The 13,803-nt window shown below is 46.4% G+C and overlaps 1 protein-coding gene across 1 annotated transcript in view; it reads right to left on the reverse strand.

Moving 5' to 3' along the window:
- Positions 1–462: 462 nt before the first annotated feature.
- The window catches only part of LOC144503048 (uncharacterized), a 35,146-nt gene continuing 21,805 nt past the window's right edge, over positions 463–13,803 (reverse strand). The window contains exons 9-11 of the mRNA XM_078227551.1: positions 12,913–13,616; positions 6,818–7,041; positions 463–2,067 (exon numbers count right to left, since the gene is read on the reverse strand). Coding sequence (XP_078083677.1) covers positions 1,398–2,067; positions 6,818–7,041; positions 12,913–13,616 — 1,598 coding nt within the window. The 3' untranslated portion in view covers positions 463–1,397. The remainder of the gene's footprint in view (positions 2,068–6,817; positions 7,042–12,912; positions 13,617–13,803) is intronic.

Here is a 13,803-nt window from a genome sequence, read left to right on the forward strand (position 1 = left end):
ACCATCTGCTGTAGTGGGATTTGAACCCGGGTCCCCAGAGCATTACGCTGGGTCTCTGGATCATTAGTCCCGTGACAATAGCACTGCACCATTATCTCCCCTTAATGGCATTGACCTCCTTTTGTGCCGGCTATGACTCCAACCACGAGAGTTTACCCCCCCTCCCCCTATTCCCATTGACTCCAGTTTTGCTCAGGCTTCTTGATACTGCCCTCAGTCCAATGCTGCCATGATGTCAAGGGCAGTCACTCCCACCACATCTCCTTAATTCAGATCTTTTGTCCATGTTTAAACCAAAACTGTAATGAGGCCATGAGCTGAGTGATTCTGGCAAAACCCAAACTGAGCTGCTTGATACGGCTGTTGATGATTCCTTCCATCACTTTATTATGATCGAGAATATACTGATGGGACAGTATTTGGCCAGGGTTAGACTTGTGCAACAAGACATTGGGCAATTTTCCAGGTAGATGCCAGTGTTGGAAAGTTTATTTATATTGTCACGAATAAGCTTACATTAACACTGCAATGAAGTTAGTGTGAAAATCCCCCAATCGCCACACTCTGGTGCCTGTTCGGGTACACTGAGGGAGAATTTAGCATGGCCAATGCACCTAACCAGCATGTCTTTTGGACTGTGGGAGGAAACCGGAGCACCCGGAGGAAACCCACGCAGACACGGGGAGAATGTGCAGACTCCGCACAGACAGTGACCCAAGCCAGGAACCGAACCTGGGTCCCTGTCGCTGAGAGTGCCGCCCAGTTGGAACAGCTTGGACAGCGGTGTGACAAGCTCTGGAGCAAAATATTGCTGGAATATTGTCAGGGCTCATGGCCTTCACATTATCCAGTGTCTTCAGCCCCAGGTTGATTTCACATGGACTGAATTCATTGTGCATACACTGAATTGTGGACTGGATAATGTCGTAACTCCCATTTTCTAATGTCCTTTAGGGAAGAAAATCTGCCGTCCTTTCCTGGTCTGGCCTACATGTGACTCCAGAGCCACAGCAATGTGGTTGACTCTCAACTGCCCTCTGAAATGTCTTAGCAAGCCACTCAGTTCAAGGGCAGCTAAGGATGGTCAATAAATGCTGGCCAGCCGGTGAAGCCCTTGTCCTATGAGTGAATAAAAAATGTCGCATACTAAAATTATCAATTTTGAGTTGACTGTGGAAGTTACTTCCTGATGGATTAAACGTTGCTGACGCTTCAGAGGTGGTGCAGAAAGTGTGATCACTTTTATATTATTTCCTAAGAATCGTGCTCGCATCTGATGCCTTAACAACGGGAAGTGCACTTGATTTATCTTGGCTGTTGGTCCTGTGGCTATATCAGTGTTTGAGTTGCAAGCTGTTTGATTTTCTGTTTTAAATGATTACAAGTAGTACTTAGAATCAGTTTCCATGGTGACTGCCTAGCTGTTTGCTTCCTCTCTCAAAGGTGTTGATGCGGGCTGGTGTGTAATTCCAGCCAGTGCATAGGTGCAGACGACCCTGCTTATTTTCTGAAAGTAAGGCTTTCAGTTCTTTCTTCACTCCAATGCTGAGCTCATTTCCATCTAGACTCAAATGTACGAGCGATCGACGAGGGTTGAAGGACATGGCTTCAGCCAGAGCCAGGCCACCTTTGTCTCCTATTTCATTCCAGTCCAGGTCCACTTTACGCAGACTCCCGTTAACACGGAGAACTTCTGCCAAGTATTTTGCCCCCTCGTTTCCCAGAACGTTTTCATCGAGGAGCAAGTGAGAGACATCCCCGTTGTCTTTCAAAATATCGAAGAGTTCACACCAGCCGGTCAAGTCCACAGCAACGTTCCGGGATAATCCCAAATATTCAAGAGGGGGGTTCAGTCTGAGGAACTTGGCCACACTTCTCAACCCCTCATTAGTCAGTTGGTTTGAGCCAATGTCAAGTTCAGCTAGTTGCAGCCTCCTCTTGCGCGGTAAAGGCTGTTCTACCAAAACGCTAGCTCTGGTTTCTTCCGCCTTCTCAGCTGTGAAGAGGTCAATTAATCCATTCGTCAAGGTGCCAATGCCCTTATCACCCAACTTATTTCCATATAATCTAAAAAAAGAGACAATTGTGTTTGTAATCAGATGTGATTGACATTTGAGGATTGTGTATCCGAATGTGGGTGGCACAGTGGTTAACACTGCTGCCTCACAGCGCCAGGGAGCCGGGTTCGATTCCCGGCTTGGGTCACTGTCTGTGTGGATTTTGCACATTCTCCCCGTGTCTGCGTGGGTTTCCACCCAGAGGAAGCTCTCACAACCTAACCCAGAAATGTATGGGTTAGGTTGATTGGCTATGCTAAAAATTGACCCTACTGCCAGGGGGATTAGCAGGGTAAATATGTGGGGTTATGGGGATAGGGCTTGGGTGGGATTGTGGTCGGTGCAGACTCGATGGGCCGAATGGCCTCCTGCACTGTAGGATTCGATGATTCTATGAATCATATCTGTATGTATTAAAGTCATTAGATGTGAAATTAATCAAACTTCAAACAACGTGAAACACTTAACCAGTTAAAATCTACATTGCAGCCACTACAAGTGCCAAAAACTGTTGAAATATAGAGTATCCCTTGCCGTACACTGAAGATTATATCAACAATTACACTTAAAAATACTTAATCACAAGCAAATCAGCATATGCCCAATGGGATTGTGATCAGTAAAATCATTTAAGCCTCATTCTTCCATTTTAAAGCCAAATCTCGCGTCACCTTATCACAACTTCTTGGTTTATTTTATCTTTTGTAACTCCTGCAAAATTTTAGTCCTTCCTGTGTTACTCAGAGAGTAGTTAGAATGTGGAACTTGCTACCCCATGGAGTAGTTGAGGTGAATCATCATGTTTTCGCGCACGAAGCAGGCGCACTCTTTCTTAGGTCAATTTCTATTGCTAGTTTTTCCAGATCGCTAGCCAGTTGCCACTGGCTATAGCTTGAGGTGTGCCTCTCCACATCAAGCGTGGCTGACCAGGAGACTCTTAACACTCTTATTGCCTGCCGCAGTCATAGCAGAAGGATTTGCAAGTTGATAATCAGCCTTGCACAACATAAAAGCAAATACTGCAGATGCTGGAATCTGAAGCAAGAACAGAAAATGCTGGAAAATCTCAGCAGGTCTGACAGTAAAGTAAAAAGTAAAGTTTGTTTTTTAGTCACGAGTAAGGCTTGCATTAACATTGCGATGAAGTTACTGTGAACTTCCTCAAGTTGCCACACTCCGGTGCCTGTTCGGGTCAATGCACCTAACCAGCACGACTTTCAGACTGTGGGAGGAGACCGGAGCACCCGGAGGAAACCCACGCAGACACGGGGAGAATGTGCAAACTCCACACAGACAGTGACCCAGGCTGGGAATCAAACCCGGGTCTTTGGCGCTGTGAGGCAGCAGTGCTAGCCCCTGTGCTGCTATACTGCCCAGACAGCATCTATGGAGAGAGAGTAGAGCCAACGTTTTGAGTCTGGATGACCCTTTGTCAGAGCAAAGAAAATCAGAAGAGATTTATACTCTGAGGGTGGGCGTTGGGTCTATAACAGGATAAGTGGAATGTAAATAATAATGACTGAGAAAGGTGTCCACTAAGTGATCAGAATGTGTGAATGGCAGAAGAGGTACAGACTGTTAATCAACCTCTTTGGCCATTTTATGAACTGACTTTCACTGGCCATCAAGTCCTGGAGTGGGCCTCTAACCTGGAGCTTCTGGCTCAGAGATAGGGACAGTCTCACAATAGTTAAAAAGGCCCACCACTGCCTCTACTTTCACAGGAGACTAAGGAAATTTGGCCTGTCCGCTCCAACTCTCACCAACTTCTACAGCTGCATCACAGAAAGCATTGTTTCCAATTGTATCACATCTTGGGATGGCGTCTGCTGTGCCCAAGACCACAAGAAACTACCAAAGATCGTGAATGTAGCCCAATCCATCACACAAACCAGCCTCCCATCCATTGACACTGTCTACACTTCCTGCTGCCTCGGCAAAGCAGCCACCATAATCGAGGACTCCACGCACCCCGGACATTCTCTCTTCCACCTTCTTCCATCAGGAAAAAGATACAGAAGTCTGAGGTCGCGTACCAACCGACTCAAGAACAGCTTCTTCTTTGCTGCCATCACACTTTTGAATGGACCTACCTCGCATTAAGTTGATCTTTCTCTATACCCTAGCTATGACTGTAACACGTTCTGCATTCTCCCTCCCTATGTATGGTATGTTTTGTCTATTTGGTGCATAAGAAACAATGCTTTTCACTGTTAACAAATACATGTGACAATAAATCAAATCAAAATCTATTCCACAAGACCTGGAGGTGAATAGCACAGATACTTTTAGGAGTCAATTGGAGAAAGGAATAAGTTGATGGGGTAACGTGAACAAGGACAAGCAGAGGCTCCTGGAGCATTTGCTTGGACATGTTTGTTCTGTTGTGGATTCTATGCAATTCACTGACAATGCAGTTTAGCTTCTGAAGCTCACTGTGTAGTATGTGGCACGATCCCAGCCAACTGTTCCTTCCAGCATCAAAATTCTGTTTCCGTGCCAGGAAACTGGGCTCTTTTTCTAAATAAGAATCTTGCTGTTACAGTTATAATCATGGAATGGTACAGTACAAAAGCAAGTCATTTGGCCCATTGAGTCAACACTGAAGAGCAATCCAGTTAGTTACGTAGAATCCCGACAATGCAGAAGGAGGCTATTCAGCCCATTGAGCCTGCACCAACCACAATCCTACCCAGACCCTTTTCCCCTAACCCCACATATTTACCCTGCTAATCCTCCGACACTAGGGGCAATTTAGTATGGCCAATCAATTTAACCCTCGCATCTTTTGGACTGTGGGAGGAAACCGGAACACCCAGAGGAAACCCATGCAGACATGGGGAGAACGTGCAAACTCCACACAGGCAGTCACTCGAGGCCAGAATCAAACGCAGGTCCCTGGCGCTGTGAGGCAGCAGTGCTAACCATTGTACATACCCTCATTATTTCCTCGCGTCCTTTATTTTTTTCTCTCAAGTATTTATCTAATTTGCTTTTGAAGATTACTATTGAATCTTGCCACCCTAGCAGCAGACAGAGCTCTCCAAATGCTAATTAACATTTTGCATGAAAAGGTTGCACCTTATCTTCTCTCTGGAACTTTTTGCCAATCGACTTAAATCTGTCTCTGCTGGTTAACGATCCTTCAGCCATGAGAAGCTGTTTCATAGAAATCATAGAAACCCTACAGTGCAGAAGGAGGCCATTCGGCCCATCGAGTCTGCACCGACCACAATCCCACCCAGGCCCCACCCCCACATATTTACCCGCTAATCCCTCTAACCTGTGCATCCCAGGACTCTAAGGGGCAATTTTTAACCTCGCCAATCAACCTAACCCGCACATCTTTGGACTGTTTCTCTCTCTTTACTCCAGGTAAACTCTTCAAGGTATTAAAACGTCTATCAAACCTCCTCTCTCAGTCTTAAATTAAAAAAACGGCAAGTGCTGGAAAACTCAGCAGATCTGGCAGCATCTGTGGAGAGAACAACATTCAAGTCCAATTCGACTCTGAGAATCTCAGAATCCCTACAGTGCGGAAGGAGGCCATTCGGCCCATCGAGCCTGCACCGACAACAATCCCACCCAGACCCTATTCCCTGTAACATTGCTAATCCCCCCTGACACTAAGGGACAATTTAATATAGCCAATCCACCTGACCACATTTGGGGTGGCGCAGTGGTTGGCACTCCCCTTGTCTACGTGGGTTTCCTCCGGGTGCTCCGGTTTCCTCACACAGCCCAGAGATGTGCAGGTTAGGTGGATTGGCCGTGCTAAATTGTCCCTTAGTGTCAGGGGGACTAGCAGTGTTACAGGGGATAGGGTCTGGATGGGATTGTTGTTGGTGCAGGCTCGATGGGCCGAATGGCCTCCTCCTGCACCGTAGGGATTCTATGATCTTTGGACTGTGGGAGGAAGCCGGAGCACCCAGAGAAAACCCACCCAGACATGAGGAGAAAGTGCAAACTCCACTCAGACAGCGACCCAAGGCTGGAATTGAACCCAGGTTCTTGGTGCTGTGAAGCAACAGTGCCAACCACCTCCTTCAAAATGGGTCTTTGTCTTCACTGCTCCAAGGAAAACAACCCAGTTTCTCCAGACTATTGCAATCCCTCACCCTCTGAATCATTCCTCTTCCAAAGCATCACTTTCTTCCCTAAAGAGTGTTGCTCAAAATTAGACAGAATATTCCAGATGGAGGCCACACTAGATTTATATAGGGGCAGCATAACTAACTGGCTTCTGCACTCTGCCTCCTGCTTTATAAGGCCCAGGATCCCATATATTTGATTAACTGCTTTGCCAACCTATCCTGTCATTTTAGTTGTATCTAATCAATAAGAATTTTATATGATTGAGAAGGCAGAACAATTTATATTCATAAAGAATCAGGTTAGACTTGTATAAAGTCAGGCACCTAGAACCATAAGATCCTTACAGTGTAGAAAGGGGCCATTTGGCCCATCGCATCTGCACTGTCAGGATTCTATGATTTATTTCAGATTTCCAGTATCTGCAGCACTGAGTTTGCGTTTCAGGTGAGAAATTATTCTCGTCGGATTCTCTGCATTGGGAAGTGACGAGTGAATTAAAAAGTTGTAACTTTTTAAAGCTAAAAAAAAGTTAAAGTTTATTTATTAGTCACAAGTAAGGCCTGCATTAACACTGCAATGAAGTTACTGTGAGAACTTCCAAAAATTAATACACCCCGCACTCACGAATAAGACAAACGTCACAGTGTTGCCAAGGCGATACTTACAATAGACACTTGACTGAAGGCTTGGCTTTGAGAAGCTGCACCAGAAGTTGAGCGCTGTGCGGCCCAAGGTTATTTAAATTGAGATTGATAGTTTCCACCTCTGATTGGCTATTTATCAGTGTGCTGACGAGCGTTTCCAGCAGGTCATCGGTCAGCCCAGTGTTCCTCAGGATCAGTTGCCCCACCGACTGACAGGCCTGGAGTACGGTGACTGTGTCCCTCACCTTTGAGGGGAAATAAAAGAATTGAACAATGAGCCCATCGCTGTGGCAGAGGGGGATTCCAGTTTTTACCTGGCTGATTGAATCTCACTCTTCAATTTCTAATCCGAATGTGACTCTATCCCTCTTCCAGCTTCACAAATGCTCAGTGAGGACATGTCACGGGTGGCACAGTGGCTGGCACTGCTGCCACACAGCGCCAGGTATCCGGGGTCAATGCCCGACTCGGGTGACTGTCTGTAAGGACTCTGCACGTTCTCCCCGTGGGTTTTCTCCGGGCGCTCCGGTTTCCTCCCACAGTCCGAAAGACGTGCTGGTTGGGTGCATTGGCCATGCTGAATTCTCCCTCAGTGTACCCGAACAGGCGCCGGAGTGTGGCGACTAGGGGATTTTCACAGTAACTTCATTGCAGTGTTAATGTGAGCCTACTTGTGACACTAATAAATAAACTAAAAACGAAAGAGTGGGATTCTCCGGCCGCGCTCACCCCAAAACCGCAGAATCCTGCCTGAGGTCATGGACCTCTGCGTGGTCCACCCCCCTTCCCCCGCCCAGTACGATTCCCGTGGTGGGCGGGATGGGAGAATTTCTCCCCCCCAATCTCTCTCATCTTGGATTGCTCCAGTCCTGCCTCAGGACCACTTGCAGGAGGGCGGAGAATGTGAATTGCCTTGGATGGAAACCCTCACGCGTTGTGCAGAGGGTCCATTCAAAAGCATGAAAGTTAAGTTAGAGTGCAAGTATTTATTCCGTGGAGGTGGCACGGTGGCACAGTGGTTAGCACGGCTGCCTCACAGCGCCAGGAACCCGGGTTCAATTCCGGCCTCGGGTCACTGTCTGTGTGGAGTTTGCACATTCTCCCCGTGCTTGCGTGGGTTTCCTCCGGGTGCTCCGGTTTCCTCCCACACTCCAAAGATGTGCATGCTAGGTGAATTGGCCATGCTAAATTATCCCTTAGTGTCCGAAAATGTATAGATTAAGGGGATTAGCAGGGTAAATACGTGAGGTTGTGGGGATATGTGTCATAAGATAAGATGCTCTATCAGAGAGTCTGTACAGACTCAATGGGCCAAATGGCCTTCAGCACTGTAGGGATTCCATGATTATATAGTTTTCCACTCTAATTGCTGTGGATCTCTGTTCTTGCAACATGACTTCAGACCACGCACTTTTCCCCCCTATCCATCAGATACCAGTTTTAAATATTCTGTATATAGTTCGGTCTGTTACTGATCATTCCCATTTGAAAGAGAATTATTGTGTTGCACATTGTATATGAGTTTTCTAACACATTACTTTCATTCATTTAATGTGTATAGAATCCCCACAGTGCAGAAGGAGGCCATTCGGCCCATCGAGTCTGCACTGACTACAATCCCCCCCAGGCCTTATCCCCATAACCCCATGTATTTACCCTAGCTAGTCCCCCTGACACTAAGGGGCAATTTAGCATAGGCAATCCACCAAACCCTCACATCTTTGGACTGTGGGAGGAAACTGGAGGAAACCAACGCAGACACGGGGAGAACGTGCAGACTCCACACACTGACCCAAGCCACGAATCGAACCCAGATCCCTGGCGCTGTGAGACAGCAGTGCTAACCACTGTGCCACCGTGTACATGAAAAGGAAATAAAAAGCACAACTATGAGAGAAGAACAGGGAGTGGGACTAACTAGATTGCTCTTTCAAAGAGCTGGCACACAGATACGAAGGGCTGAATGGCCTCCTGTGCTGTAATTCTGGATCATTGGTTTGCAAACTGGCATTCCAGGAATCTAGTGGTCCTGCCAGGTGGTTCTACAGCAGCGATGGGCAACCTCGGCTAGTGAGTGGGCTGCATGAGTGGCCCTTCTCCAACTCAATGGGCCGCAAGATTGAAATCGGGCTTGTTCACTCACCGTGACCCCATGAATAAAATTAAATACATTTAATACATGCTGAATATTTCACAGTGAGTTCTAGAAAATGCTGATTCATTTATAGATTAATAGAATTCTCATCAACTTCAAATGGTAAAAATGAAAGAAATATTGACACTTTGGACACAGAGGAAGCGCACGGCTCTCACTGTCAATGTTGTGAGCAATCAGCACGCACCTCACTTCACTCACCCTTGCTTTACCTGCGAATCACTTCAGTCACACTGGTAGGGAAAAAAACTACACGGATGAAAATCGGTGGAATGTGGCAGAACCCTGCGCGTAGGCAACGGTCAACAAAATGCCTCGTGGGCCGTACTCCGAATCCAGATGTGCCACATGTGGCCCCCATGCCAAAAGTTGCCCACCCTGCTAGACAGTAGGATGTTTGACATCAGATGTGTTTTATTACACTTGTGACCTTCTGGTATGTTTTGCTTCCTGTTACTGTAGATTAATGAAGGTTTTCTGCCACATTTTTCTTTGGGTAGCTGTGTTAAGTTAGAATGGGCTGGCGGGAGCATGCCAATAATTGTAAGGGGCTTTAGGAAAGAACAAGAAGTCATGGTATTGTGGATAGTGCGAATAATAACAACTTGAATTTATAGAACGCCTTTCATGTCGAGAAACATTCTTTACAGCGAAGACTTAACAGCAGAAAGAGATGAGCAAATGGAGAGATGAGTAACCTGTCAGGAATTACATCATCACCAAAGAAGATTAACTTTTAATGAGGAAGTTGTGAATAAAACATCAGATCAGATTGTAAAGGTTCTTTTATGGAGCATCTGTGGAGAGAGAGAGAGACAGAGTTAACATTTCCAATCAACAACCCTTCAATGTTAACTCTGTTTCTCTCTCCACAGATTTGATTTGATTTGCTGTCACATGTATTGGGATACAGTGAAAAGTATTGTTTCTTGCGCGCTACACAAACAAAGCATACCGTTGATAAGTGCATAGGGGAGAAGGAAAGCAGAGGGTGCAGAATATAGTGTTGCATTTACAGATAGGGTGTAGAGAAAGATCAACTTAATGTGACGTAAGTCCATTCAAAAGTCTGATGGCAACGGGGAAGAAGCTGCTCTTGAGTCGGTTGGTACGTGACCTCAGACTTTTATGTCTTTTTCCCAGTGGAAGAAAGTGGAAGAGAGTAAGTCCGGGGTGCGTACGGTCCTTAATTATGCTGGCTGCTTTTCCGAGGCAGCAGGAAGTGTAGACAGAGTCAATGGATGGGAGGCTGGTTGGAGTGATGGACTGGGCTACATTCACAACCCTCTGTAGTTTCTTGCTGCCTAACCTGAGTATTTCTAGCACTTTGTTTTAATTTCAGACTCCCAGTACCTGCAGTACTTTTATGAAGGTTTGTATATGGGGTGGGGCGGGGGGAGGGGGGTAGGGAGGTCGCATATCAAGAATTGCCCACAGCGAATTGCCCATTAACTTGGGCATCAACTCATTGGGATGTGTGTGGAGTCTGTGCTGCCGGTGGGATGAGGTTCCAAACAGGAATTGTCATTGTGTAGAGTGAGCATACAATAGGAGAGCTGTGGAGCTGTGGTCTCTTGGATGAATTGGTTACTTGTTGCAGCCCACGTATAGATGAGAACATAGGAAAAAGAATAGCCAACTCACCCCCTTTCAGCATGCTTTGTCATTCAAGCCCTTCCACAATCTACACCAGTAATTACATCCTGTGGTGTTGGGGGTAGAGGCAGGGACAAAGATTGACATTAATTAAATGGATTCCTTAGTCGCCAACAAGATGGTTTATTTAAACTTGCGTCAATTCCAGGAAAAACCCTTGGTGAAGGTTAGGAAAATGGGGCTGGACAGGCTTCACTGCTTATTACAAAAACTGGGTGGCATGGTGGCTCTCAATGCCAGGGACCCGGGTTCGATTCCAGCCTCATGTCACTGTCTGTGCGGAGTCTACACATTCTCCCCGTGTCCGCGTGGGTTTCCTCCGGGTGCTCAGGTTTCCTCCCACAGTCCAAAGACATGCTGGTTAGGTGCATTGGCCATGCTAAATTCTCCCTCAGTGTACCCGAACGGGCGCCGGAGTGTGGCGACTAGGGGATTTTCACAGTAACTTCATTGCAAGCCTATTTGTGACACTAATAAATAAACTTAAAGAACTTAAACAAAGCACTTGCTTCAAAGCCAACATTCACAAAGAAAGAACTTGCATTTATATAGCATCTTTCACATCCTTAGGTGGTGCAGAAGTGCTTTCACAGCTAATTAACCACTTTTAAAGTATTTGTGTTGTCATAAGAAATAGGAACTGGGGTAGGCCACTCGGCCGATCAAGCCTTCTCCACATTCAGCAAGATCGAGGCTGATGTGATTGTAGCTGAATCTCTCACAGCAAGGTTCCAATAAGTAAGTGACCAGTTAATCTGGGCGGCACGGTGGCACAGTGGTTAGCACTGCTGCCTCACAGCGCCAGAGACCCAGGTTCAATCCTGGCCTCGGCTGATAGTCTGTGTGGAGTTTTTACGTTCTCCCCTATGTGGGTTTCCTCCGGGTGCTCCGGTTTCCTCCCACAGTCCAAAGATGTGCAGGTTACACTGATTGGCCATGCTAAATTGAACCTTAGTGTCAGGGGGATTACTAGGGTAAATATGTGGGGTTACGGGGATAGGGCCTGGGTGGGATTGTTGCAGGCTTGATGGGCTGAATGGCCTCTTTCTGCACTGTAGGGATTCTATGATTCTAATCTGTTTGTGATGGTGTAGCTTGAAGGATAAACGTTAAACACCAGGAAGGGCCCTAATTTTCTTCAATTTGTGCCACTGGGGTTTATTTTATACATCACCTGAACTGGCAGAAGGGGTTTCAGGTTAATAACTCATCCGAAAACCGGCACCTCTGAGTTCTAACAAGGCGGCTCTCCCTCAGTGTTATCCGCTGAAATATCAGCCTCGGTAATGTGAGGAACCCACAACCTCTGACATAGAGATGGGAAAATTGCTACTCAGCCGAGCTGAATCCTATTCAACCCAAACGTTTGGATTAGTGTCAACAAAGTTTAATGACTGAAGGAAAAGTAGGCCACATTTTCAGTCAGAAGTTCTATTTGTGTCACCCACTTGCCAAGTCGGTGGCAAGTTGGTTCCAACTTGCAACATTCTGACAGAAAGGTGAGAAATTTGCCACGGAGCCATGCTGCTCAGCCCAGACTTTTACATATGGACAAGGAGCAGGAATGGGCCATTCAGCCCTTCAAGCCCATTCCCCCGTTTAATAAGAACATGGTTAATCTGATAATAACCTCAAATATGCATCCCGCCCATCCCCTACCTGTTTAAAAAAATACTTTTCCAGGAATTACAACCAAAGCTTCCTGCTTTACACTTATTAGGACAAACACAAGAATACCAAATTTCAAATGTTCACAACAAGAGAAAAGGATGCTGATTGGTTGGCAAGTCGACCTTAATTGGCTGAGATGTTGCCATGGAGTAAACACGTGGAATTTTCTCCAAGGCATTGCTTTGGCCAATCAGAATTAACTTGCCAACTAATTAGCAAAATTAGATGATCAGCCATGAGTGGCAGAGCGGGCTCGATGGGCCGAATAGTCTATTCCTGCTCCTAGGTTCCTATGTTATAGAATCCCTACAGTGCAGAAGGAGGCCATTCATGGGCCAAATGGCCTCCTTCTAAACTGTAGGGTTTCCATGTTTCTACAATGTGAGTTAATCGTTGTAAAAGCCCATCTGGTTCACTAATGTCCTTTAGGGAAGGAAATCTGCCGTCCTTGCCCGGTCTGGCCTACATGTGACCCTAGAGCCTCAGCAATATGGCTGCCTCTTAACTACCATCAGAATTGGGCAAAAAATGCTGGTCCAACCAGCGACGCCCACATCCCATAAACAAATGAAGAAACATGTACGAGTGTACCTCTACAATAAGAGACATGTTTATGGAGAAAAATATACATTACTTGTTTTCTCAGCATGCCTGCTGCATGCTGACCCCATGGGCTGATGATTAACGTGGTCTCATCTGCCTCCTTATTTTCCGGTGTTGGTTTTGCCAGGAGCTGCTCCGTGCCTCTGCTTTTAACTCCGACTGTACATGTTTCTGGTTTAGAGCCTGTGTGGCCATCCCTGTTTTCCACGTTGCACTGTGTGGGCTCCCTGGCTGGGTCATTAGTGAGAGTTAAGTGGTCAGGTGGCTGGAGGTTGGACCTGTCGCTGGGCGATGTCTGTTTGTCTTCACTTTCCACGTGCGTGATTGCACCAGAGGGATTTGCCAATGTTGGCAGTGGCATCTGTAGAGTGTGGCGCTCATCAATTTCCCCGCGGCCTTTAACTTTCTGTGCGGGAAATGTTCCCCCTCGGATTCCCTCATTCCCCATCGTTGCAGACCTGTTGCCTGGAAAGTGACAAGGCCCGCAGCCTCCTTTCAAACGGTTGGCGAAAGCCAAGGTGACAACATCACACGGTTCCTGTGAGTTAGTTTCTGATAGACTCCCTCTAGTCTGTCCAGTTTGTGGATATGTTGGATCACAAGCCTCTGTTTGAGTTGGCTGTGGAGATTTATTGCTCGCTGTTAACCCATCGTCCTGTTGTCCAGTGTAAACTGAGTTCTTGTTTCTCATCAGTCCATTGGGTGAGAGTTGGTCAATCTCATCGACTCCCCCATCTGCAATGGTTATGATAAGGAATTAGTGTTCCTGGTACTTTTAAAGGTTCACTGTTGATGGTATTACCAATTCTTCAAAAGGGAAATTAACCACAATTGTCCAAAAGATGTGCGGGTTAGGTTGATTGGCCATGCTAAAAAAGAATTGCCCTTAGTGTTAGAGGGATTAGTGGGTAAATATGTAGGG

The sequence above is a fragment of the Mustelus asterias genome, chromosome 13 (assembly GCF_964213995.1).
Source record: "Mustelus asterias chromosome 13, sMusAst1.hap1.1, whole genome shotgun sequence".
NCBI lineage: Eukaryota > Metazoa > Chordata > Chondrichthyes > Carcharhiniformes > Triakidae > Mustelus > Mustelus asterias.